This window comes from Mirounga leonina, unplaced genomic scaffold (genome assembly GCF_011800145.1).
Source record: "Mirounga leonina isolate KUSES-001 unplaced genomic scaffold, KU_Mleo_1.0 Mir_200, whole genome shotgun sequence".
NCBI lineage: Eukaryota > Metazoa > Chordata > Mammalia > Carnivora > Phocidae > Mirounga > Mirounga leonina.
Genome location: NW_023270503.1, coordinates 1,354,887 through 1,379,612, shown reverse-complemented (window position 1 = coordinate 1,379,612; position 24,726 = coordinate 1,354,887). Strand labels below are relative to the sequence as shown.

Here is a 24,726-nt window from a genome sequence, read left to right as displayed (position 1 = left end):
GTTCCGCGGCTCCAGAGAGCGGGGGAGGCGGGCGCTGCGCGTGCGCAGAGGTGTGGTCGGGAAGGTGAGCTGAGGCTGGAGTTGGGAACGCGGCGCCTGTGAGGTGAGGAGAGGCCCGGCCAAGGCAGGCCAGGCGACGCGGGCGTTCGCGGCGGTGGCTGCTGTTGCTGCAGTGGTGGCCATCGAGGACACTCGTGCTGGTCTGGGGTTCGGGCTGACGGAGACACCCCACAACCCGGCCGCCTCCAGTCATCTTAGGCCAGGGTCTCCCGCCACAGGCCCGGACTAGCGCCCCAGGCTTTTACTTGAGGATCTTAAAGGTCTTGTAAGAGCAGTTATTATCCGTCTTCCCCATCTGTTTTTTAGATGAGGAAACTGAATCCTAGAGAAGCGTAGCAAAGTGCCCAAGGTGACACAGTGGATAAGTATCAGAGTATCAGTCTTTTCCTTTATGGCGGACTACATCCCCAAGACCCCTGACTTTCCCCACCCCCGACTTTTCTTTTTGTAAAAAGATACAGTAAAGTTGGCTCTTGCTGAGGGAAGGTTGTGTGGAAGTAAATCAAGAGGTATTGTAAGTCGACTTGGGAAGTTCTGTATCGTTGTGGATTCTTGGAAAAATTACTTGACTTCCCTGGATCTGTGGTGGTGGTTTTGTTTTTTACATCTTTAAAATGTAACTGGATCAGAAGACTGGTACTTTAACTTCTTGTTCCTGAGCCCCTGTTCAGAACTGTGTGAAACTCCCTCTCCCAAGGCTGCTTCCCTCCACCTGTTGCTCCTTACCAATCCCATACAGTCTATTGGACCTCTACACCATCAAAGAACAGTTACCAATAATTTTCCTTAGACTGGGTCTGAAAGATGGGAACAATCTCTGACAGAACTCGTTCAGTCCCTATTATGTGATACACATTTTGCCACCAAAGGCTAAGCAGATGGATAAAGTCAATAGATATGTGAAAAGATTCAGTGTTTCAAAAGAAGATTAATTTGAGTGGTCAGAGCAAATGGCAATCTTTAAAACATACGAATGAAATAGGAAGAAATATTAAAAACTATAATTCTTTTTTAAATTTATTTGAGAGAGAGCAGGAGTGGGGGGAGGGGCAGTGGGAGAAGCGGACTCCCAGCTGACCAGGGAGCTGGATGAAGGGCTGGGTGCCAGGACCTTGGGATCATGATCTGAGCCAAAGGCAGATGCTCAACTGACTGAGCCACCCAGGCACCCCAAAACTAATACGTTTTAACTTTGAAGTTAGGACATTACATCAATTTTTTTTTCAAAAGATGGAAAAATAATCTGAACAAAATTCTTAGGAAAAACATGATTGCCAAATTAATGCAACAGTCTCTGTACTGCAGATGAGATATGTCAAAAGTTAACCCAGCTCAAGAGAATTTACCAGAACTCAGAGGGGAAAATATAATATAAAACTAGAGAGACAAGAATAGAAGACATGGAGAATGGATCCAGAAAACTAATAATAAAATACAAGTTCCAGAAGGTGATAACAGCACTGACTGAGGAGAAGCAGGAATCAAAGAAATAATAAAAGAAAATTTACTAAGTTGATGGGAAAATTTAAATTTAAGACTTAAGTTTAGCCCTCAAATTTATTTTTTTTTTAAGATTTTATTTATTTATTTGAGAGAGAGAGAATGAGAGACAGAGAGCATGAGAGGGAGGAGGGTCAGAGGGAAAATTAAAAAAAAAAAAAAAGAAAGTGATCCAGTAATAGCACTTCTGGGTATTTACCCCCAAAATACAAAAACACTGATTCAAAGGGGATACTTGCACCTCTGTGTTTATTGCAGCAGTATTTACAATAGCCAAATTATTGAAGCAGCCCAAGTGTCCATCAACAAATGAATGGATACAGAAGATGTGGGATAGATATACAATAGAATATTATTCAGCCATAAAAAAGAATGAAATTTTGCCATTTGCAATGACAGGAATAGAGCTAAAGAGTATAAGGCTAAATGAAATAAGTCTGTTTGAGAAGACAAGTAACATGATTTCACTCGTGGAATTTTTTTTTTTTTTAAGATTTTATTTATTTATTTGAGAAAGAGAATGAGAGAGAGAGCGAGCTTGAGAAGGGGAGGGTCAGAGGGAGAAGCAGACACCCCGCTGAGCAGGGAGCCCGATGCGGGACTCGATCCCGGGACTCCAGGATCATGACCTGAGCCGAAGGCAGTCGCTTAACCAACTGAGCCACCCAGGTGCCCCCACTCATGTGGAATTTAAGAAACGAAAAAGACAAACCAAGAAAAAGACTCCTAACTATAGAGAACTGATGGTTACCAGAGGGGAAGTTGGTGGGGGGATGGGTGAAATAGGTGAAGGGGATTAAAGAGTACACTTATCCTGATGAGCACTGAGTAATGTATAGAATTGTTGAATCAGGGCGCCTGGGTGGCTCAGTTGGTTAAGCGACTGCCTTCGGCTCAGGTCATGATCCCAGGGTCCTGGGATCGAGTCCCACATCGGGCTCCCGGCTCAGCAGGAAGCCTGCTTCTCCCTTTCCCACTCCCCCTGCTTGTGTTCCTGCTCTCGCTGTCTCTGTCTCTGTCAAATAAATAAATAAAATATTAAAAAAAAAAAAAAAAGAATTGTTGAATCACTATATTGTATACCCGAAACTAATATAACACTGTATGTAAACTATACTGGAATTAAAATTAAAAACTTAATTAAAAAAATAAATAAAATTTAAAATTAAAAAAAAAAGTTTTTAAAGAATGAAAATTAATAATGGGACACTTGGGTGGCTCAGTCGGTTAAACATCCAGCTCTTGGTTTCAGCTAGGGTCATGATCTCACAGTGGTGGGATTGAGCCCTGCATCAGGCTCCGTGATCAGTGCGGAGTCTGCTTAAGATTCTTTCTGCCTCTCCCTCTGCCCCTTCCCCGATTGCACATGCTCTCTCTAAAATGAATAAATAAGGGGGCGCCTGGGTGGCTCAGATGGTTAAGCGTCTGCCTTCGGCTCAGGTCATGATCCCAGGGTCCTGGGATCGAGTCCCGCATCAGGCTCCCTGCTCCTTGGGAGCCTGCTTCTCTCTCTCTGTCTCTCATGAATAAATAAATTTTAAAAATTAAAAAAAAAAAAAGATTTAAAATGAATAAATAAGGGGCGCCTGGGTGGCTCAGTCGTTAAGCGGCTGCCTTCGGCTCAGGTCATGATTCCAGGTCCTGGGATCGAGCCCCGCATTGGGCTCCCTGCTATGCAGGAAGCCTGCTTCTCCCTCTCCCACTCTCACTGCTTGTATTCCCTCTCTCGCTGTGTCTCTCTCTGTCAAATAAATAAATAAAATTTTTTAAAATAAATAAATAAAATGAATAGAATCTTTTTAAAAAATGAAAATTAATAATTATTAAACGAGAGAAAACAAGAAATAAAGATAAAATCAATTAATAAAAAAAAGAATAGCACTTGATCAATTGAAGGGCTCATTTTTCAGAAATAGACATTAAAAATAGACACATTTCTGGCAAAGAAAAAAAGGACATCCTCTTAGATGTCTGATAAGTAATTCAAACTTATGAAATCTGTGATTTTCCCTTAAAATACTTGTTTGTTCACCAGCCATATCTCAATAAATTATGCCATCATCTAAGTCAAAACCCACCTCCCTCACTCCCCACATTTAATCCAATATCAGAATATATGCCTTCTATCTCTGTAGTGGACAACTATGGTATTCATTACCTCAACATTCTCATCTTTTCTCTTGAAAACTGCCCCCCCATTCTCACTCAGAAGTACCTTTTCTTTTTCTTTCCTTTTTTTCTTCTCACTTTGGTTTGCTATTTTTCCCTCAGGTACAGAGATTTGAGGCAATCATACGATTTGGTTCACCCTTTCATCAACAAGTCCTTTCTCATTTTATCTTTTTTTCCTTCATTCAAGTTATTCATGTTCCATCCCTCCCTTCTTAGGTAGCCACTCTAATTGTGTTTAATATATGTCTTTGGTTATACATGTATCTTTGAATAATATATCATTTTATGTATGTGTTTTAAATGTACATAATTGATACTGCGTTATAGAAATCATTGTTTCCTTTTCACGTTTCTGTAAATACTTCTGACTGTTGCATAGTATTGTCAAATGACCTCACACCGTTGGCCACTGGTCCTAAGCCAAGATGCGCCAATCAGAATCCTTATCCAGAATTTTTGAACTGAAACTAAGAAAAAAATCCCTTTCCAGTGTGGAAGCCATAAAACGTAAAACAGGAGCTGTCAGCAGCCAAATGTCCTGCCATGTGGAACCAGCTGGTCTGCAATGAAAAAGAATGAAGCCAACATGCAGAAAACAGCAGAGGTGAGAAACAATGAGAAAGTCCTGGAAAAATCTCAAGTCTCTGGTTCCAGTTTTTCCTGAAGTTTCATATTCCTGCCCTTCCCATGGTTCAACTCTTCCTGGATTCCATGAACCAGTAAATCCTATTACCTCCATCTTGTGCCTAAGCCAGTTCATATTGGGATTCTATGACTTGCAACCAAGAGGCCTAATTATAATCTCCAAAATGTCTCTCGTGTGTGTGTGTGTGTGTGTGTGTGGTTTTTTTTCTTAATTGTGGTAAAGTCCACATAACATGAAATATACCATTGTAACCATTTTTAAGTGTACAGTTCAGTAGTGTTAAGTGCATTGACATTCTTGTACAACCAATCTCCAGAACTCTTTTTATCTTGGAAAACTGAAACTATACAACTACCCACCCCCCCACCCCCAGCTTCTGGCAACCACCATTTTAGTTTCTGTTTATGAATCTGACTACTCTAGGTACCTCACATAAGTGTAATCATTACAGTATTTATTTTTTTGTGACTAGCTTACTTCACTTAGCATAATATCCCCAAGATTCATTCATCCATGTAGCCTATCAGAATTTCCTTCCTTTTTAAGGCTGAATGATACTCCATTGTATGTAACATACCACATTTTGTTTACTCATTGGGTTGCTCCCACCTTTTGGCTATTATGAATAATGCTGCTATTAACATAGGTGTACAAATATATCTTTGAAACACTTTTTGAATTCTTTTGGGTATATACCCAGAAGTGGAATTGCTGGATCATATGGTAATTCTATGTTTAATTCTTTGAGGAACTACCATACTGTTCACAGCAGCTGCACCATTTTGTATTTCCACCAAGAGTACACAAAAAGTCCAATGTCTCCACATCCTTGCCAACACTTGTTTGCTTAATAGTAGTCATCCTAGTAGGTGTAAGGTGGTATCTCACTGTAGTTTTCATTTGAATTTCCCTAATGATTAGTGATGTTGAGCATCTTTTCATGTGCTTGTGTCCATTTGTATATCTTCTTTAGAGAAATGTCCATTCAAGTCCTTTGCCCATTTTTAAGTCAGATTTGTTTTTCCAAAATGTATCTTGATTATTTTTTCTACCCTCACTTTCACCATCCAAGCACCTGTGGATTTTCATGTAGACAATACTTCTTAAATGGACTCCCTGATTCCAATGTTATTTCTTTCCTTTTCATTCAGCATAATGTAGCCAGAGTGATTTTCTGAAAATACAAATTCTAACATGTCACTTAACCTGCTCAAAATTGTCCAATGGCATTCCATTGCTCTTCAGAAAAAAAAAAAAATCCATGAGTCCTGGTCCCTTATGATGTAGACCCTGCCAATTTCACTCTCCTTCTCTCTTATCATACTCCCCTTTGATCACTATTTTCAGATACATTGTCCTTCTTTTAGTTTCTGGAATATGCCATGTTCCTTTCCTCCGTAAAGCCTTCACACATACTCCCTCCACCTGAAACACTTTTCCATCTACTCTCCCCATTCACCTTATGGGTCATAACTTAAATTTCACTTCTCCATAGAGGACCTTCCTTAACCTCCTTCCTTGATCTAAATATCCTCCCATTATAGTATCTTGACACACTTCCCTGATATCACCTATCAATATTTGTAAATATGTATTTATTTTTGGATTATTTATTACACATCTCTCCACTAGATTATAAGCTTTAAGAGCAGAGACAAGTGTATTTTTCTAACACTATATCCCAGGATCAAATAATATCTGACATAAAGAGGTACTCTTTATGTCAGAGGTGCTCTTTATGAATACCAATGAATACCAACGATAGGAAGAATGCTTAGAAATATTAATGTGTTCAACTTTATACCAATACATTTGAAATTTTAAATTAGATGATTTCCCCAAAAAGTTAAATACAAATTACCAAAATTAATTCAGGCGGAAGTGGCAAATCTAGATAAACCAATTAGCTGTGAAGTCACTGAAAAAGTTATCAGAGGTAAAATTACAAGGTAAAGACAAATCTTTATTTGCAGATAGTGTGATTGTTTGGAGAGTGAACTATGAAACTATTAGATCTAACAAAGTAATCTACTTAAATATCCTATTACATGCTAAATATACAAAAATTATTAATTTTCATATATATCATCAGTAAGCAATTTAAATACCTAATTAAAAATACCTTATCTCAAGACACCTGAGTGGCTCAGTCAGTTGAACGGCTGCCTTTGGCTCAGGTCCTGATCCCAGTGTCCCGGGATCGAGTCCTGCATTGGGCTCCTTGCTCAGTGGGGAGCCTGCTTCTTCCTCTGCCCCTCCCCCTGCTTGTGCATTCTTTCTCTCTCTCTGACAAAATCTTTAAAAAAGCAACAAAAATATTTTGTACTTAGGCATAAATGTAATCAGATCTACACAGGACTTACATAATGAAAACCTTATTGAGAAACCTAAAACAAAAAGACTTTACTAAATTGAAAGACACCCATGGAAAGACACCCATGTTCATGGATGGGAAGGCTCAGTATTTTTAAATGTCAATTATGCTGCCAGTTCATTTGTATATCCTAAACTGGCAACCTTGTTAAAGGATTCTGAAAGTTCATTTGAAAGGATTGATGTATGAGAAAAGCCAATACATTTTAGGGTATTCGTGACAGAATGTATTAATACAGTGAACAGATGGAGAAGGAATTGGCAGTCTGATTAGTGGAACAAAATACAAAGTCCAGAAAGGTCCCAAGTGTTAATAGAAATTTAATTTTTTTTTTAAATCAGCTCAGTGTTGTTGTGTTTTTTAAAGATTTTATTTATTTGACAGAGACAGCCAGAGAGGGAACACAAGCAGGGGGAGTGGAAATTTAGTTTTTGATAAACAGCACTTCAGGAAAAAATAGATGATTTGGTCGGAAGTGGTATGTTAAAGATTCACAAAAGAATGTGGCCAATATACAGGAAAAAAATGTTTAATCACTAGTAAAGAAATATATATTCAAACTACTAGACATTTCATTAAATTGACAGATCAGAAATGATACAGCAGGGTGAAGGGAAAAAGGGCATTCCTTAGAAACTGCTGTTGGGAGTGTAAACTGATAAAATCTACAACTCTTCTGGAAGTCAGTTTGGCAGTGGGTATCAAATATCTTAGAAGTGTGCATACTTTTTGATGCAAAATGCCCTTTGGCAGAAGCTACCCACAAAGATCTTGCAACATATCTGTTCATTACATTATTATAGACAAAAAATTGTAGAAAAAAAGAATCTAAATGTTCAACAAGTTATGTAAAAAATTTTTTAAAACTATGGTATTTTTGTTAAAAGAAGTAGCCATTTAAAATGTTGTGTATCTATTGATAAGCAAAGATTCATATTCATAATATTGTCTGAGAAAAAGCAAGTTACCAAATGTGTCAAAAAAGTTTTGTCTGTAGATGTATGGGGGCCTGGAAAGATAAGTCCTAGAACTTAGCAATTGTTTTGGGGGAGGAAACAGATCAAATTGTTTTTTTAATTGAACACGCACTGCTTTTGTTTGTTCATAAGGACGAATAAAGGGAAACTTCATGTTTAAATGCTACATTAAAAATAGTGAAAAACAGAAGCATAAGTTACTGAAAATTAATAATTATAGAAACTTCAAAGAAATTGAGCCAATTGGAATAGGAATAAACAAAATGTTATCTATGATTTTAACTGTCATATAATGTATGTATATTGAAGAAACAGGAGACAGAAAATGAACATAATTAGGATGATAGGATTGTAAGCAATTTTTCCCCTTGTTAAATAATTTTTTTAAATAAAAATTTAGAACAGATTTTGAACCCAGTTCATTCAAGCTTCACAACAATGATGAAAAATTAGAGACCAGTGACAGTGCCAAGAGATGGATGGTATGGGTGAGGGGTAAGCTTTAAGCCTTCCATAATCACCAATTATTTCCTATAAAGCTTAACCAGAAAAAAAAACAACCTTATATTTACTAAGAAACACAGCTTCAAGACAAGTTCCTTTCTATACAGAGATTCTGGAGCCCCCCAGTACTAGAGACCATTCCATTAACACCACAGACCCCAGGTGTATTTTCCTGTGTTGTACATTTTCTTCCCCCACCCTTTTTTTTTTTTTGGAAAAAAAATTTTTTTTTAAGATTTTATTTATTTATTTGAGAGAGAGAGACACAGCAAGAGAGGGAACACAAGCAGGGGGAGTGGGAGAGGGAGAAGCAGGCTTCCCGCGGAGCAGGGAGCCCGATGTGGGGCTTGATCCCAGGACCCTGGGATCATGACCTGAGCCGAAGGCAGACGCTTAACGACTGAGCCACCCAGGCGCCCCTTTTTTGGAAATTTTTTAAGAGCAATTTAAGTTTCACAGCAAGATTGATGGGTAGTTGAGAGACTTCCCATATATCCCATACCCCCACAAAAGCAGAGCCTCCCCCATTATCAACATCCCCACGAGAATGGGATTGTTACAATTGAACCCGCATTATGCATCATTACCAAAGTCCATGGTTTACATTATTGTTCACTTTTGACATTCTATGGGTCTGTTAGCCATTTTCAAAATCTTTTCATTAAACATATTGTCTCAGGCTTTGCTCTGACCCCTTTTTTATTCCTGGGTTTCAGAACCATGTGTGCTCAGTACTGCATCTCCTTTGCTGATGTTGAAAAAGCTCATGTCAACATTCAAGATTTTATTCACCTCACACCAGTGCTAACAAGTTTCATTTTGAATCAAGTAACAGGGCGTAATCTTTTCTTCAAATGTGAACTCTTCCAAAAAACTGGATCTTTTAAGGTAATAATGCCTTTTGATAATGTATCATGTATCTTTTCAAACCTCTTTCCCATACACATTTATTTGATCTTCCTGACCACCCAGTGAGGTAGGTAGAACTATTTTTATAGCTGAAGAAAGGGTTGTAGAAATTTTCCTTTGGTCAAGTGCTGGTTACTTAACATTACGATGTTGATAAGCCACTTATAATTTCAAAATTTCTTATAATTGGAGTGATGATATAATTTACTCTCCAAACTAGAACATATTTGAGAATGAAAGGGGCAACTTGTGGTTAAACCCAGGCAACAGACATTAGCCTCTTATTGCAAGGCAACATGGGCAAGTGTGATCACCCTGTATACAACCAAGTTTAGGCATTCACTTTGTGTCAACTTGCTTTTCATTGATACCTTATTATGAATATAAAAGACCTAAATCTAGCTAAGCCCTCATACAATAAGATCTTTTTCTATGAAATATGTCAGAAAAGCATGCAACTCTTGATTTTGGGGTTGTGAGTTCAAGCCCCACATTGGGTATAGAGATTCTACATAAAATTTTAAAAACTTAAAAAGATAAAAGACTTCTGTATTGATTCACTGCAGTAATTTCTGTTAGTTGAGTTTTAGGATCCTTTCAGGTAAAAATCTGAAAGTTGAATTTAGTACTATGCCTGATAGGTATTAGTACCTGTTAAGTCGTAGTTTTAGGACTGCGTTTCCCCACCCATTAATGAGCACTTTATGAGTGTTTATGTTAAACACTATATTCTCGTTTGCCCTTTGTTTCTGCCATGGTTTATTTTTCATTCATCACACATCAAATACTTATTAACTATACTAGGCATACACACATGTATATACATACACAGTAGGTCTTGTACTATTATTCACACTTACGGGGTAAGACAAGCTAGTCAACAACCAGGTTAATGACAAGTAACTTGAAAGATAAAATACCATAGAATGAAATGCCTAATTTTGCATGGGAGATGAAGGAAGTTGAACCCAGTGATGTTTGATCCAAATTTTATAGGTTGAGTACTTTTAGCCAGATCAGGGTGAAGGAAAAGAACTATATGTAGGTTACAGGGGTGTGAGCTAACCTGTAGGAGGGGAACTAAGCAATTTAGGATGGCTACAACAGTGACAGAAGCAGTAAATATGTTTTAAAAGACTGCAACTTGTAAGCAATTTGTACTTACAAAATAGGCAGTCAATAAAAAGAACATTTTTAAAAGGTCACTTTCAAATTCTAGTGGAAATATTAGAGAATGATCCTTGGGGCAAGATCAGTTGAGGTTTGGTAACATGCAAGTTGAGAAATGAGGCTTCACCAAGGTAGTGGCAAAGACACGAGATATTTCAGAGGTACAATCAATAAGATGTCATGATAGAATGGATGTGCGGTGTTAGGAAGAGAAAATCTAGGAAAGCTCCTTGGTGTTTTTAAAAGAAACTTTTGGTTTCACCATCCCTTTTCCAGATTCGTGGTGCCCTTAATGCAATCAAAGGCTTGACTCCTGCCACCTCAGAAGAGAAGCCCAAAGCTGTGGTTACTCACAGCAGTGGAAACCATGGCCAGGCTCTCGCTTATGCTGCCAAATTGGAAGGTACTTGACTAACTTCTCAGGGTACTGGGTAGGATCATCAGAGAAGAGTGGAAAAGTATTCTTACTCAGTGAGATTGGTGATTACTGTGAGAAAGTTATTTCCAGGTTCTTATCTCATTATAAGCAAATTGAACAGAAGTTTCTATCCTAAATTCTCCTGATTTGTACTAACTAAACGTGTTCCTCCCCTCTAGGGATTCCTGCTTATATTGTGGTGCCCCAAACAGCTCCCAATTGTAAAAAATTGGCAATACAAGCCTATGGAGCCTCCATAGTGTACAGTGAACAGAGTGATGAGGTAAGGAAGAGAGCAGTGTTCAGCATCACCTTAACATTTTCACCATCAAATGAAACTTCTCTTCCTAGCCTACCGGCTGTTTCTTCTATCCTCCTATGTTTCCTCTTCACCTTTCAATGTTAGAATACCCAACCTTTTGTCTACCTATACTCACTCAGATGAGATCATTAATCTCAGTTTAAAATATCACCTATACTCTGGGGTGCCTGGGTGGCTCAGTCAGTTGGGTTACCAACTCTTGGTTTCGGCTCAGGTCATGGTCTCAGTGTGGTGGGATTGAGCCGTGTGGGGCCCCACACTTGGCAGGGAGTCTCCTCTCTCTCCCTCTGCCCCTCCCCCTGCTCTCTCTCTCAAATAAATAAAATCTTTAAAAAATATATGAAAAAAATATCACCTGTACTTTTTCTTTTTTTAAAGATTTTATTTGTTTATTTGACAGAGACACAGCGAGAGAAGGAACACAAGCAGGGGGAGTGGGAGAGAGAGAAGCAGGCTTCCTGCGGAGCAGAGAGCCCGATGTGGGGCTCGATCCCAGGACCCTGGGATCATGACCTGAGCCAAAGCCAGACACTTAACGACTGAGCCACCCAGGTGCCCCTATCACCTGTACTCTTAACTCCAGTCCTGACCTTTGCCCTTAACCCAGACTTATATTGTCCAATGATTACCTGATATTCCCTCTTGGACTGTCTTAATAGGCTTCTCAAACTTACCATGTCTAAAACCAAACTCCTGATCTTCCTCCCCAGTGCTACCCAGTGCTGCTCCTCTTCCAGTCTTCCGCATCTCAGTAAATGGCAACTTTTATCCTTCTAGTTGCTCAAAATAAATGAAGTCACCTTTGAGAATTCTCCCACATCCTGCATCCAAATCTTAGTCCTACTTTCAAATCATTTCCATTATCCAGGGCACGTGGCTGGCTCAGTTGGAAGAGTATGCGACTCTCGATCTCAGGGTCGTGAGTTCAAGCCCCATGTTGGATGTAGGTAACTTAAAAATAAATAAATAAACTTAAAATATCGTTTCTATTATCCAACTACTTCTAACAGCCTTTATCATCAATGCCCTAATTCAAATGAACATCAGTTTTCACCTAGATACAGTAGCCTAAGTGGTCTCTCTTCTTCCACCCTTGCCCAACTAGTGTTTTCTAAAAAACAACCACAACTATCCATTTAATAAGTTAAAACTTGTCTCATCAGTTGAAAATCCTCTAATGTTAAGCGACTGCCTTCGGCTTGGGTCATGGTCCTGGAGTCCCGGGATCGAGTCCCGCATCGGGCTCCCTGCTCAGCAGGGAGTCTGCTTCTCCCTCTGACCCTCTCCCCTCTCATGCTGTTTCTCTCTCTCTCAAATAAATAAATAAAATCTAAAAAAAAAAAAAAAAAGAAAAGAAAATCCTCTAATGGTTTCCCATCTTACACACAGTGGTAACCAAAATTCTTGCAATCATTTAAGGCCTGGATGCATTGGCCCATTTCAATCTTTCTGACATCATCTCCCATTATTACTGTCCCACCAAACATTCCACACCAACCACACTAACTTAGCCTTTTCTCAGAAGAGCCAGGCACTCCTACTCTGTGGTCTTTGCACTTGCTATTATTCTCCCCCTGGAATATTCTGGAGATCCACAGCACTTGTTCCAACCTATTAAAATGTCACATTACCAGAGGCCCTTCCTGAACACCCTCTATAAAAGACTTACTCTCGGGCGCCTGGGTGGCTCAGTTGGTTAAGCGACTGCCTTCAGCTCAGGTCATGATCCTGGAGTCCCGGGATCGAGTCCCGCATCGGGCTCCCTGCTCGGCAGGGAGTCTACTTCTTCCTCTGACCCTCCTCCCTCTCATGCTCTCTGTCTCTCATTCTCTCTCTCAAATAAATAAATAGAATCTTTAAAAAAAAAAAATAAAAGACTTACTCTCGGGTGCCTGGGTGGCTCAGTTGGTTAAGCGACTGCCTTTGGCTCAGGTCATGATCCTGGAGTCTCTGGATCGAGTCCCGCATCGGGCTCCCTGCTCGGCAGGGAGTCTGCTTTGCCCTCTGACCCTATCCCCTCTCATGTGTTCTCTCTCATTCTCTCTCAAATAAATAAATAAAATCTTTAAAAAATATAAATAAATAAATAAATAAATAAATAAATAAATAAATGACTTATTCTCCATAGCATTTAGACATGCCATATATTCACTTATATGCCACCCCTCCCCATCGTATTAGAACATAACTCCACTGAGTACAGGGACTAGTTTGTTCACTGTTACATCCCCAGTACCCAAAAAAAGTCTGAAAAAAGAAAGATGGCTAATAGTGTTAAATGACTAAATCTAACTTGTTGGGAACTCTTAAAAAAACGAACATGTTAGTTTAATGTACTCTTTTAGTCCAGAGAAAATGTTACAAGAAGAATTATGGAAGAAACAGAAGGCATCATGGTACATCCCAACCAGGAGCCTGCAGTGATAGCTGGGCAAGGGACAATTGCCATGGAAGTACTAAACCAGGTAAGAACTGTTCATTCTTGTTTAGCCACCAGTAAAGCTGCTGTTTGGCTGTACAATTATTTTATGTACATATAAAACTGGTTATTAATAGACCTATTTATACTTTATATTGTTTTCACTAAAGGTACCCTTGGTAGATGCGCTGGTGGTACCTGTAGGAGGAGGAGGAATGGTTGCTGGAATAGCAATTACAGTTAAGGTAAAAAAAAAATAGCTTCTGGAGAACTCCCCAGTTCAGACATAGAGAATTTTATTTTATATCATAGTACATTGCGGATACTTGGCTCAACATTCCCAATTGCTGTTCCTTCCCATCAACCCTTGGCACTTGAAATGGAAGGCTCTTCTCTGCTTCACTACCCTGTTCTTAATCTGTAACAACTTTACAGGGCAAAAGCAGTTACAATGAGTGGCATCTCAGAGTCCTTTCTCTGAATTCCACCTCAACAACCCACTATCCAAGTCAGGGGCTACTCTTTTCCCTAGTTACCAGTAGAACCAGATGTGATCTAAGCAACTAAAGGCTAGTATTAGGCATATACTTTAAAATGCTTGAAGGTCTATTTTTATTACATCAAGGGAAAGGCTCTTGAACAGAAAATGAGTTACCTATATTGCCTATTTTACTACAGGTATGCAGGCAAAATGCTGTGGCTGGTTTTAAAATGTCTAATATTCCTCTTCTCAGGCTCTGAGACCTACTGTGAAGGTATATGCTGCTGAACCCCTGAATGCAGATGACTGCTACCAGTCTAAGCTGAAAGGGGAACTGACTCCTAATCCCTGTCCTCCAGAAACCATAGCAGATGGTGTCAAATCCAGCATTGGCTTAAACACCTGGCCTATTATAAGGGACCTTGTTGATGATGTCTTCACAGTCACAGAGGATGAAATTAAGGTGAGGCTTTGATAGGAAAGGAAAATACGAAAGAATGGAGCAACTTCTTAGGCAAGAGTCTTCTGTTGAGTAGCAACTTACTCCCTGGGGACTTGGCTACGTGACTTCATGACGTGGGATGGTGCCCCAGATGTATTAAGACAACCCTCTCAACAGTAGAAGCAGAGTTAGGATGGGAAAAAAGCCCTGCCTTTCATTGGCGAGCATATACATATGGCCAAGAAGAAAAGGTCAGACTGGGTATATAACCCCATCTGGCCTTTAATTGTAAATAGGCTCTTTCCTTTTCCGATTTCACTAATTCTTACTCCCTTCCGTACCAACAGTATGCAACCCAGCTGGTGTGGGAGAGGATGAAACTGCTTATTGAACCTACAGCTGGTGTTGGAGTCGCTGCTGTGCTGTCTCAGCATTTTCAAACAGTTTCCCCAGAAGTAAAGAACATTTGTATTGTGCTCAGTGGTGGAAATGTAGACCTAACCTCTCTAACTTGGGTGAAGCAGGCTGAAAGGCCAGCTCCTTATCAATCTGTTTCTGTTTAGTTTATGCAAAAGAGATGGCATTCAGTATCTCTAAACACTTGGAAATTTTGTTTCCTGGTTACTTTAACTTCCTATATTCCTCTCTTAAACAGCTTTCAAATTCCTAATGGAGAGTGGACGTTTCAGTAATACTCTTTTTTTTTTTAACTAAGTAGCAAGAGAAAAACATCCATAGTTTACTGAGACACCTTGTCAAGGCCAAGAAAAGCCTTTGCAAAAAGGCAGTAGACCTCTAGGCTAAAGTAGAAAACACAAACTTTGCCTAATTACAACCTGTAGGCTCCCATCCCTAGAGTGTTTCCTAGTAACAATGAGACAGAATCCCAATGAATCCATTACTCCATGTCCACTTCAGGCACTGCTAAAGAAATCTCACTTTTCATCCATGGTACTGGTTCTGGTACACATGGATCATAACTCCATTTGGGGAAAACTCGTTTATAGAGGTTCATCAGTACTGTGTCCTGAGATTTTAGCTTCCCATCAAAACTGCACTTCATGTGGCCATGAGTACCTACAAAGAAAACAGCAAGTTGGTCAAATTAAAATAGAAAATTTTAAAGCAGTAGTCTTCTAACCCAAGAGTCATTTAGTAGCACTGGGAAAACCTGGGCAAGGCACCAAATCCCATGTTTTCTTACCCAAAGGCTCCTTGATGTGTCCCCTGCGGCCCCACTTTGTTCTCAGTTCCACTGGTTTAAACCACAACACATCCTCTTAGAATGAAACACATAGAAGACCAAGATGAAACATACACCCACAAAACGTAAACCCAACCCTCACCCCACAAAGGCAATCTGATCCCATCCTTCACACCTACCTCTGCTGAAGAACATGTAACGCACTACTGCCATCTTAGTAAAAATTTTGAAAGGATGACCACTCAAAACAGCTCTTTTGATGACCATTCTGTCCGGATCCACTGACAGGAGAGAGCCTGTGGCAATGAGGCTGTGCATTCCTAAGGAGCAAAAGCAGAGTAGCAGGCGTGTAAGCCAAGGCCTTCATTTGTTGCTCCAGTCCATTTAAAGACCTAAACAAACTCTTAGAGAAACCTTAAAGTAGGGATATGTTATGCTGCCCTCCTGGATCAATGGCAAAGATCATTAAAGGAAATTCCCACTAAGCCTGGCCCCAGAACCTATCCTAAATATAACAGTCTAAGCAGCATCTACCAATTAGCTATGCTTTGCAAGCAAGATAAAACCCCGTTTGTCATCCTTGCCTCAGACCATCATGAGGCTGAGACTGGGATGTTTCAAAAACTATCATTACCTTCTTCATACCAAATGGCTCTTATATCTAAACCCAGAATATAGTTTTAAACTTATAAAGGACCTGCAGGCCTGTTCACCTCAGTGAACTTACCATTGCTATTCTGTTTGAAAAGCAGCACAGATGCAGGCGGAAACGTGATTGGGCCATATACTGTCACCACCAGGGCCACATCAGCAGTCAGGAATCTCTGAAACTTATGTTTATCCGCTACCATAATAGGGGTTAAAAAAGAAAAACGAAAACGTTTTTGAGAAACCATAGGTAATCCAGAAACCTGTGAAAAGCTGTATCACTGTAACTCTTAAACCGAAGGCAACTTATGTTTCTTTACCAGGCTAGTTCTCAAAGTATTTTCCTACCTCAATACAACTGAAAGATACAACTCAGTTCTTAACTGGAGGCAGAATCTTGGAGCTTGGACTATATTTAGGGTTTGAAAAAATTCTCCAGATGATTGATACTTATCACCCCTACACCTCATTTGAGAAACAATGCTTTACAGAGAATATCTCCACTAAATCAACAGCTCTTAGTTTTGGGCAAGGATTGGCAGACATTTTCTATAAAGGGCCAGATAGTAAATATTTCAGGCCTGTGGCCATATAGTCTCTCTCCCAACTACTACTCAACTGTGCCACTAGAGCAGAAAAATAGCCGCAGACAATACGTAAGAAAAAAACCCCACAACTGTGTTCCAACAAAATTTTATTTAACACAACCAAGAGGTGGGGCAGATTTGGCCTAAGGGCCATACTTTGCTGATCTCTGATCCTGAGGCCTACCTAAGCTTCTGCTTTAATCTTCAATGAAACCCTCCCCCCTTCTTATTACTGAAGATATAGAGAAATAAAACATTTTAAAGGAAAGAGAGGTTTATCGCTCATTTAGATAGCATGGCTAGTAAGAACAAAAATTATCCAAAGCATCCATTAATACTGCCTTCATCATCTTCCTCCAGCCATTGCTGAGAGCTGAATGTGTGCAGGTGATGTTCAGAAGCCTCCAAATTAGTGAAAAGTATATTCCCACTCCTAATGTGTAGGAGTATAATCATTTTACCATAAAAGTGCCCCTGGTCACCACTCTCCAACATCTAGTCTCAACATCTCAGACGCCAGCCACATACCTCTCTTACCCAACTGTGGGCCACGCTTAGCCTTCACCCACACTGCCAATGATCATCCGCCAAGGGTTCTACACTTTGACACACCATTTTATAGAGCCCCTGACTCCCATTCAAAACCACTGTGCAACAAATACTCATGGCAGAAAAGCCTCAGCACCACACAGAGGTTGCATCACTGGGATGCTTCAGACAGGTTCAGACATTGTGAATAAAAGCATCATTGGCTCCTAGACCAGAGTACTGAAAATATCCCTAACCCAGAAACCTAGAGTTTGAAATTGTGTATTCCGCAAATCGCCACTACAAATCATAGTCCCCCAGAAGACATTAGATGGACAAGAACCCAGAACCTTCCCCACTGCTTTACCTGCAGTGTGCTGAGAGAATAAAGGTGAGGCTCGGAAGCGCCTGAACCCACAGTGGAAGATCAGCTCCTCTTTGGCTTTCACAGGTTCAGTGTTGCCAGAGTGCCGGCTCACCACCATATTCAGTACTGACATCTGGGGACCACATAAGAAAAAAAGACCTTCATATCTAAAATAGAGCAGCCTTAATTGAAAGAAGGTGAACCAAACTAGCAGGTTCAGATTCCCTTTAATACTTACTTATGGAGAAGTATAGCTGACAAAACGAGATTCACCTTTTATATTTCCCAACAACAAACTCAAGTCAAACATAGGCTGGTTTTCAGAGCCTTTCACGTATCCTTCTATATAAGCTAACCTTCCGGTGTCTAACATTGGAAAAGCTCAACATCTGCCACAAAATCAGTGCCTTCAAGTCACTCACTCAGCACATGCCTCAAAACCACACTCATTCAAGACCCTTCCCTCCTCGACTTGCAAACTGACCGAAGGCCAGAGCACTCACATCCACGCCCACACACATGACTGCTGGCCACCAAGATAAAAAAAAGAGATCTACGTCGTGGCATAACCCCCACCCCCTTTAAGGCTGCCAACCCTTGGTTAAAAATCTTATCTGATGAACATACTTAGAGAAGTCTCAGAACACAGAGATTGCATCACTGAGATGCTTCAGACAGGTTCAGACATGTTGGGTAACACCATCATTGACTTCTCTATCATATTCTTTTGATTCCTAATCCTAAAGCAGATTTTTCAGATCCCAATGAGGAAAATGTCAGCCACATAAAATTTTAGACTGTCATACAATACAAAACTGAAAGTTTCATAACTCTCCACTTCCCACAAGACACTAACTCACCTTCTGTTCATGAGGTAGTAAAGAAAATGCAATCAAGGGTGCTCCTCGCTTAAAGTACTCATACACTGAGACAGGGACTTTAGAGACATGAAGTGTGACATACCAGCCAACCTGCCAGAAGAAAACAGAAAATAATCATGCAGTTACCCTTGAGGTCTCAATAATGATGAAGCATTTCTCCAAATATGTTAAAAGTTATTTAGACTACTCTAAAGCCTACCCTCATCCTTCAAAACTGCCTTTCACAGATGCCTCAATACATAGATTAAACTTTTTCAGTTACCACCTGAAATCTCTTTGTTCTCAATATCACTCTTACCAGTGACTCACTGACTCCTTTAATTTAGCTATGGGCAGCACAAACCTAAGGTACTCATGCTAAGAGAAGGAGTAAAGGACAGGGCACCTTGGCAAACAGAAGCACATTATAAGGCTGGACAAAGGCAGGCAGATACCTCAGCTCCTTCAACATCTTTTTCCTCAATTTCTTTAAAAATGCGTTTCCTAGTATTAGTAAAGTTCTGAAACTGAAAGATCCGAGCATAATCTTGAGGAAGGTTTTCCTTAGGATCCCATGGAGATGTCCGGAAGCTCTTGAGGCCTCTGTATTTCTGAAATCTAGATAGAGAAAATTTTTTTTTTTTTAAAGATTTTATTTATTTATTTGAGAGAGAGAGAATGAGAGAGAGCACACGAGAGGGGGAAGGGTCAGAGGGAGAAGCAGACTCCCTGCTGAGCAGAGAGCCTGATGCGGGACTCTATCCAGGGACTCCAGGATCATGACCTGAGCTGAAGGCAGTCGCTTAACCAACTGAGCCACCCAGGAGCCCTAGATAGAGAAAATTTTAAAAAACCTTTACACTATCTCTCAAGATAACCTAAGAGCCTAAAACCACATTTCAAAACAGCTTCTTAACAGGGGTGCGTGGGTGGCACAGTTAAGCGTCTGACTCTTGGTTTTGACTCTGGGTCAGAATCACAGGATCCTGGCATCGAGCCCCGCATCAGGCTGTGCATTCAGCATGGAGTCTGCTTGGGATTCTCTCTCCCTCTGCCCCTCCTGCTCATACTGTCCCTCTCTCTCTAAAATAAATAAAATCTTTAAACAAAACAAAAACAAAAAAACCCCAGCTTCTAACGAATATTTTCAGAACCAAGCCCCAGTCCCTCACTGACAAAGTCCTTACAGTGGCTCCTTCAGGGAGCAGCTCTTTAATCTGGCAAACAAGGTCCTTGATAAAAGTCTTACCTCCCTAATATCCACCATAAACTCGCTGGCTTTAGTCACTCACCTCCAGAACAGACAATGATCATCTACTCTTCATGCGTTTATTCTTGCCCAAACTCCCCCGAATCTACAAATGTTTTATACTTTTAGTATTAGCTCCTATAGGAAGCATTCATCTTAGTATTTCTCTTTCATTAAAGTACGGTAACATTGTTAGTCTGTACCACACAGTCTAGAACTTGATTATATATTACTGTTTCCTGTATGTGCGTCTTACTTTCCCATATAAAATGTTAGCCCTTCAGGAGCAAGGACAATGTGTTTTTTTCTTTTGCATCACACTGACATAGTTCTGAGCCACATAAATTTGAAATAAAAACATACTGATTTTAGACTTGCTGACTAACCGAATTCTTGCAGCCACATCACGGGGGGTATCTACTTCATCTGGAAACATCTCTTGCAGTCTTTCTTGTTTATATTTCTCCAACATTTTTTCCTCAGCCTCATCATCCACATTCTCATCATCCAGATCATCATGCACAGACTCTCCCATAGTCATAGTTTCATATTCCTCCTCCTCTTCCTTTTCACTGCCCTCATCCTATAGAATAAAGATTATAGTTTCACACCTGTCTCTACCTTACAGGCCACTGAACTAGAAATAAAATAATTTGGGGGCGCCTGGGTGGCTCAGTCAGTTAAGCATCTGCCTTCGGCTCAGGCCATAATCCTGGAGTCCCCAGATCAAGCCCCGTGTTGGGCTCCCTGCTTAGCAGGGAGTCTGCTTCTCCCTCTTCCCCTTACCCCACTCGTGCTCTAATAAGTAAATAAAATCTTAAAAAAAAAAGAAATAAAATAATTTTACTAGACACCCAGTCCAAACCAACATCAATTCTAATACAGACTGAGACAAAGTCTCATTTCTGGCAGCTACAAGTCATTCCTAGGAAACTGGTCACACACACACACCTCCAGGATTACACTTTGCCTTGTATATGGGGCTGTACACAGAAGTGGCCCAAGGGTCCATTTCTTTACCTGAGATTCCTCTTCAATAAAATCCCCATGTTCTATATCATCATATTCATCTTCCCCACCACTTTCACCATCCTCATCCAAAATCCATTCAGCTTGGTAATTGGATGTCCCTTTGGGAACCTTCTTTACCACCTTGGAACTTTTCTTCAAGAAGTCTGTAAAAGCCCAAACGAGTTAAGCTAAATTATACACCTCCTTTCCGCTACTACTCTGGGTATTCTCACCTAGGCAAGATACTAGATATTGCTACCAACACCAGAAATTCTAACAGACACTATGAGTAGAAGGGACTACTTCCAAATTTAATTCAGCTGCCTTAGAAAAAAAAAGAGAGAGAAAGAACTAGCAATAATACATAGATAAATAGCAAGAAATCAAAGCTGTTTATCTGTTTGCTAGGAAACAATAACACAAGTAATTTTGAAAAATGGAGCAACGCTGTGTCCAGTGTTTGCCTGACACAAACATACAGCCTTTAGAGCTAAGAAGAGAAAAACTGACCTCCAAATAACATCCTCATCCCACTCTATCCTAACTGTGAGCGCTAGAGAAAATCCACAATTCCAGGCCAGACGAATTACAAACAAGTTTGCCAATACCAACCATTAGCCTCACTCAGCTCCTCCTCTGTGGGCCAGGTTTGTTCCCCTTCCATTGGATCTGGGATAACCTCTGTTTGCAAAGATTCTTGTTTATCAGGGTCTGCCTTCATTAGGACCTTAAGGTCTTCCTCCATATCAGCTACAGCATCTGGAGCACAAATCTGAAAACCAAAATAGTTGACAGCAGTCAAACGTTACCCAAAAATCTACCAAATCTAACACAGTAACCAGAGAGATCCAAAAATAACATAGTTCTCAAGTAAACGAAATAGAATAAAATGGAAAGCCAAAACTTGTCAAATGTTTCAAACGTTCAATTTCCTAGCATTTTAAGACTATACCTCTGCTTGCTTTTGAGGCCTTTCATAATCTGGTCTCACTCCTATCTATTTATTACATATCTTACTCCCATCAAGCTGATTTCTTCAGAGTTCAAAGAAACCCTCTGATCTATCACTGTGCCTAAGTTCATGTTGTTTCTATCTTCTTTGATACTGTTTCATCTCTCTTCAACTCACAAATCATTCATCCCTCTCAACACCTGACTCAAGTCTGATTTCTATGAAGCTCCTAGTCTACTTTCTCAACTTCCATAGCAGGTCTATACCTTAACCACACTTTTTCAATCTTTATTTCACAGTTGTTTGCCATTTTTTCTGACCTAATTAAGTTGCCCAAGGAAAAAGACCACATCTTGTGTCTTCTTTTTATTTTATTTTTTTAAGATTTTATTTATTTATTCATAAGAGACACAGAGAGAGAGAGAGAGGCAGAGGGAGAGGCAGGCTCCCTGCTGGGCAGGGAGCCAGATGCGGGACTCGATCCCAGGACCCTGAGATCACAACCTGAGCCGAAGGCAGACGCCTAACCATCTGAGCCACCCAGGCGCCCTCTTGTGTGTCTTCTATAAACCCAAAGCCAATTGCTGTGCAAGGCACCTTTAAGTGCTGGATAAATATGTAATATGTCAACATGTTCACAGTTGACAACTACCCTACTTCAAACTGGCAGTCACCTCCAGAGACTAATATAGTTGTCTAGGAGTTCAGAGTACCTTCTCTGACATTAGTTCACATCCTACACCAGCTTACACATGAATCTACAATACACAATCTTAAAAAAAAAAAATACACAATCTTTAAGAACATCAGTCTTACCTCCATTGCCATGCCTGGGTCCTTTTGGGATTTGATCACTCTGGGATTTAAAGGGAAAGGGTCCATAGGGGCATCTATCTGTTCCATCTGGAAATCACCCTGTCCAACGATATGCAGCAAGCTATTTACATTCAGAGTCTGCCCACGAACATAGCCTGAGATTTTCAAGGTGCCCACCAAGTTATTTTCTTCACTCGGCACAAAGTCAGCCGCATGAGCAAACAGGTAGGCCCGTCGATCTCGAAAGGCAAGATGCCGTTGCTTTTGGTTAGCCAACTGCCTGAGCAGCACCTCTGCCTCCTGTTGAGTGTCTAACAGGAAAAGTCTGTCATCAGGAAAACGCTTCTCTACTGCTTTACTTAGCTTCTTTCTGGCATCTATTTGTTTCCTTGGTGGGAGACCAGAAACACCCTGGACAGCTAGTGCTGTTAGCAAGAAAGAAAAGGCTTTGTTACCTGTTGTTTCACTACATGTAAATTCCCCCTGTAGTTCACAGACAAGCTAACAGTTCAGTTGTGAGTCCCGAGATCACTAAGAAACCCGACACTCAACTACCCTAAAAATTTTTATAGTGAAACTAAAGTTCATGTTCTTCTTCCTCTGGGCAAAGGGCATTCCAGAAATAAAAAGGGACTTTGATAGATAATTGCTAAGTGATGGACCAAATTTAGGCCATTCATGTACAACCCACCATCAGCCAAATACAATCCAGCTGTTATATTACTGTATCATGTCAGACATAATGCCTGACAAATTAGGGGTGCATAATAAATGCTAATTCATTTCCCTCCTTTGCCTCTAATACTCCCAACTCACTTACTATAGGTGGGAAGGCCCTGAGCAAAGAGGCAGGAAAGGCAGTAATCCCCAGTGCTGTCCCAGCCTTCTAGTGGGTCAAGGAGGAAAATGATGGTATCCGCGACTTTGGCCATGTCTAACACAGTGTGCAGATCCCCTAGACATACAAAACAAAGTTAGCGGGAAGCAGTATTTGCCATCAGCACATTATAGTATAAGAATATCACCACTACTCAAAACATAACAATAGAAAATACTGTTGTATGCTCTAACCTGGCCTTGCAGATGTGAAAAACCATCGATGTTTCAAGCGGGGGCATAACAGCATAAAGCTATGGGTACTTCCCCATTCGTTCACGTGTACTGTTCCGGTGTCCTTATCCTGAAGCAACCGATAGGCCTCTGGCAGGGAAATCCTCTCATGCAGGGGCACCACCAGTACCTGATGAAGAGGACCATCCTTGCTGCCCAGCTGTCTCTTCTCTGCCAGAACCTAATAGAACGAATCGATGTTTCAGTACTTCGTTTCAGTATTGCCTTTCCCACAGTATGGATGCCCCTTCCTCACCCCCCACTCCCCATTCCCAGCCCACCGCATTTTTCTTGTAAAAGGAAGCATGTATGCCTGGAGAGTGGGCCGGAACTCGGACCAAGGCAAAGAATGCCGTAGCATGAGCCTACATCTGCACGCCTGACGTGTGACATCCCCAACCCCTTCCCAGGGTCAAGTTTTTTAGTTCGAGGCATTATCCACCTAGAACAGTTGTGAAGCCACACCAATCCCCAATCCCTGCTCCTCTCACCGCCTCCTTCTTCTGCTTTCGGAGTTGGTTGGCGCGATGCCTCTGGTCTACTCTGCTGAGCTCTTTTCTCACCTTCTTGCTTAGGATTTTCAGTGCTAGACGACCTAGAGAAGATCAGTAAGGGATCTTGTGCAAGGTACCAGAGGGTCAAGAAAGGGGACCCCCTCGGCCCACCTTAGAGCCTCTGTGCGGGGTCCAGGCCGGAGGTAGGAGCTCAGTCTGGACCTAAGGAAAGCAGTTAATATCGACTAAACAGCCCTTCTTCCTCCAACCCTATCTTCTCACCCTTGCCGTCCCGCTGCGCGGATCCCCGACCCCGATGGCGCCCGCCTTTATGAGCTTTATTCTGCTGCTTCAGCGGGCCAGAACGGTGCGCCGCCATGCCGCCGCTCACGTGTACCCAGTCAGCACTAGTTCCGGGCCGGACCCAGCGCTTCCGGGTCCCCCTGGGCTGCCCTCCCCGTGGCGAGGCGGGGCTCAGCGTTTCCCCTCGCGAGAGTTTTCCCAAC

General features: G+C 40.9%; 2 protein-coding genes and 2 non-coding genes across 7 annotated transcripts; 1 reads left to right on the top strand and 3 right to left on the bottom strand.

Annotated features, from left to right (window-relative positions):
* Nucleotides 1-22: 22 nt before the first annotated feature.
* Nucleotides 23-15,064, top strand: SRR (serine racemase). 4 transcript variants are annotated; one of them, XM_035027553.1, is made up of 9 exons: nucleotides 23-103; nucleotides 4,223-4,336; nucleotides 8,950-9,121; nucleotides 10,589-10,715; nucleotides 10,910-11,013; nucleotides 13,398-13,517; nucleotides 13,642-13,716; nucleotides 14,206-14,415; nucleotides 14,742-15,064. In XM_035027553.1, the coding sequence occupies exons 2-9, from the start codon at nucleotides 4,308-4,310 to the stop codon at nucleotides 14,955-14,957; spliced, it is 1,053 nt and encodes a 350-aa protein (XP_034883444.1). In that variant the 5' UTR covers nucleotides 23-103; nucleotides 4,223-4,307; the 3' UTR covers nucleotides 14,958-15,064. The 4 variants fall into 4 exon arrangements, with proteins under 4 accessions (XP_034883444.1, XP_034883447.1, XP_034883445.1 ...); XM_035027555.1 differs by lacking the exon at nucleotides 23-103 and adding an exon at nucleotides 8,130-8,224 and having other exon boundaries at nucleotides 4,307-4,336; XM_035027556.1 differs by lacking the exon at nucleotides 4,223-4,336 and having other exon boundaries at nucleotides 53-103.
* TSR1 (TSR1 ribosome maturation factor) lies at nucleotides 13,751-24,630 on the bottom strand. The gene is made up of 15 exons (XM_035027549.1): nucleotides 24,503-24,630; nucleotides 24,218-24,321; nucleotides 23,688-23,907; nucleotides 23,437-23,571; nucleotides 22,617-23,041; nucleotides 21,461-21,620; nucleotides 20,858-21,012; nucleotides 20,224-20,420; nucleotides 19,044-19,206; nucleotides 18,589-18,699; nucleotides 17,729-17,861; nucleotides 16,326-16,442; nucleotides 15,778-15,918; nucleotides 15,599-15,673; nucleotides 13,751-15,471 (listed from the first exon to the last, which is right to left on the bottom strand). Exons 1-15 carry the CDS (start codon nucleotides 24,597-24,599, stop codon nucleotides 15,293-15,295), a joined length of 2,412 nt encoding a protein of 803 aa, XP_034883440.1. The 5' UTR covers nucleotides 24,600-24,630; the 3' UTR covers nucleotides 13,751-15,292.
* Nucleotides 17,499-17,593, bottom strand: LOC118025342. Its single transcript, XR_004683281.1, has one exon. It is a non-coding gene; the product is annotated as a small nucleolar RNA SNORD91 family (small nucleolar RNA).
* LOC118025343 lies at nucleotides 18,354-18,445 on the bottom strand. Its single transcript, XR_004683282.1, has one exon. It is a non-coding gene; the product is annotated as a small nucleolar RNA SNORD91 family (small nucleolar RNA).
* Nucleotides 24,631-24,726: the final 96 nt, after the last annotated feature.

Excerpts from the sequence above, each read along its gene's own strand:
- SRR (XM_035027553.1), top strand. The coding sequence starts at position 4,308 with ATGAAGCCAACATGCAGAAAACAGCAGAG. Across the intron at positions 11,014-13,397 it reads ACAGTGAACAGAGTGATGAG|TCCAGAGAAAATGTTACAAG; the intron begins GTAAGGAAGAGA and ends GTACTCTTTTAG. Across the intron at positions 13,717-14,205 it reads GAATAGCAATTACAGTTAAG|GCTCTGAGACCTACTGTGAA; the intron begins GTAAAAAAAAAA and ends TCCTCTTCTCAG.
- TSR1 (XM_035027549.1), bottom strand. The coding sequence starts at position 24,599 with ATGGCGGCGCACCGTTCTGGCCCGCTGAAGCAGCAGAATAAAGCTCAT. Across the intron at positions 24,322-24,502 it reads CGCGCAGCGGGACGGCAAGG|GTCGTCTAGCACTGAAAATC; the intron begins GTGAGAAGATAG and ends GATCTTCTCTAG. Across the intron at positions 21,621-22,616 it reads ACCCAGGCATGGCAATGGAG|ATTTGTGCTCCAGATGCTGT; the intron begins GTAAGACTGATG and ends TTTGGTTTTCAG.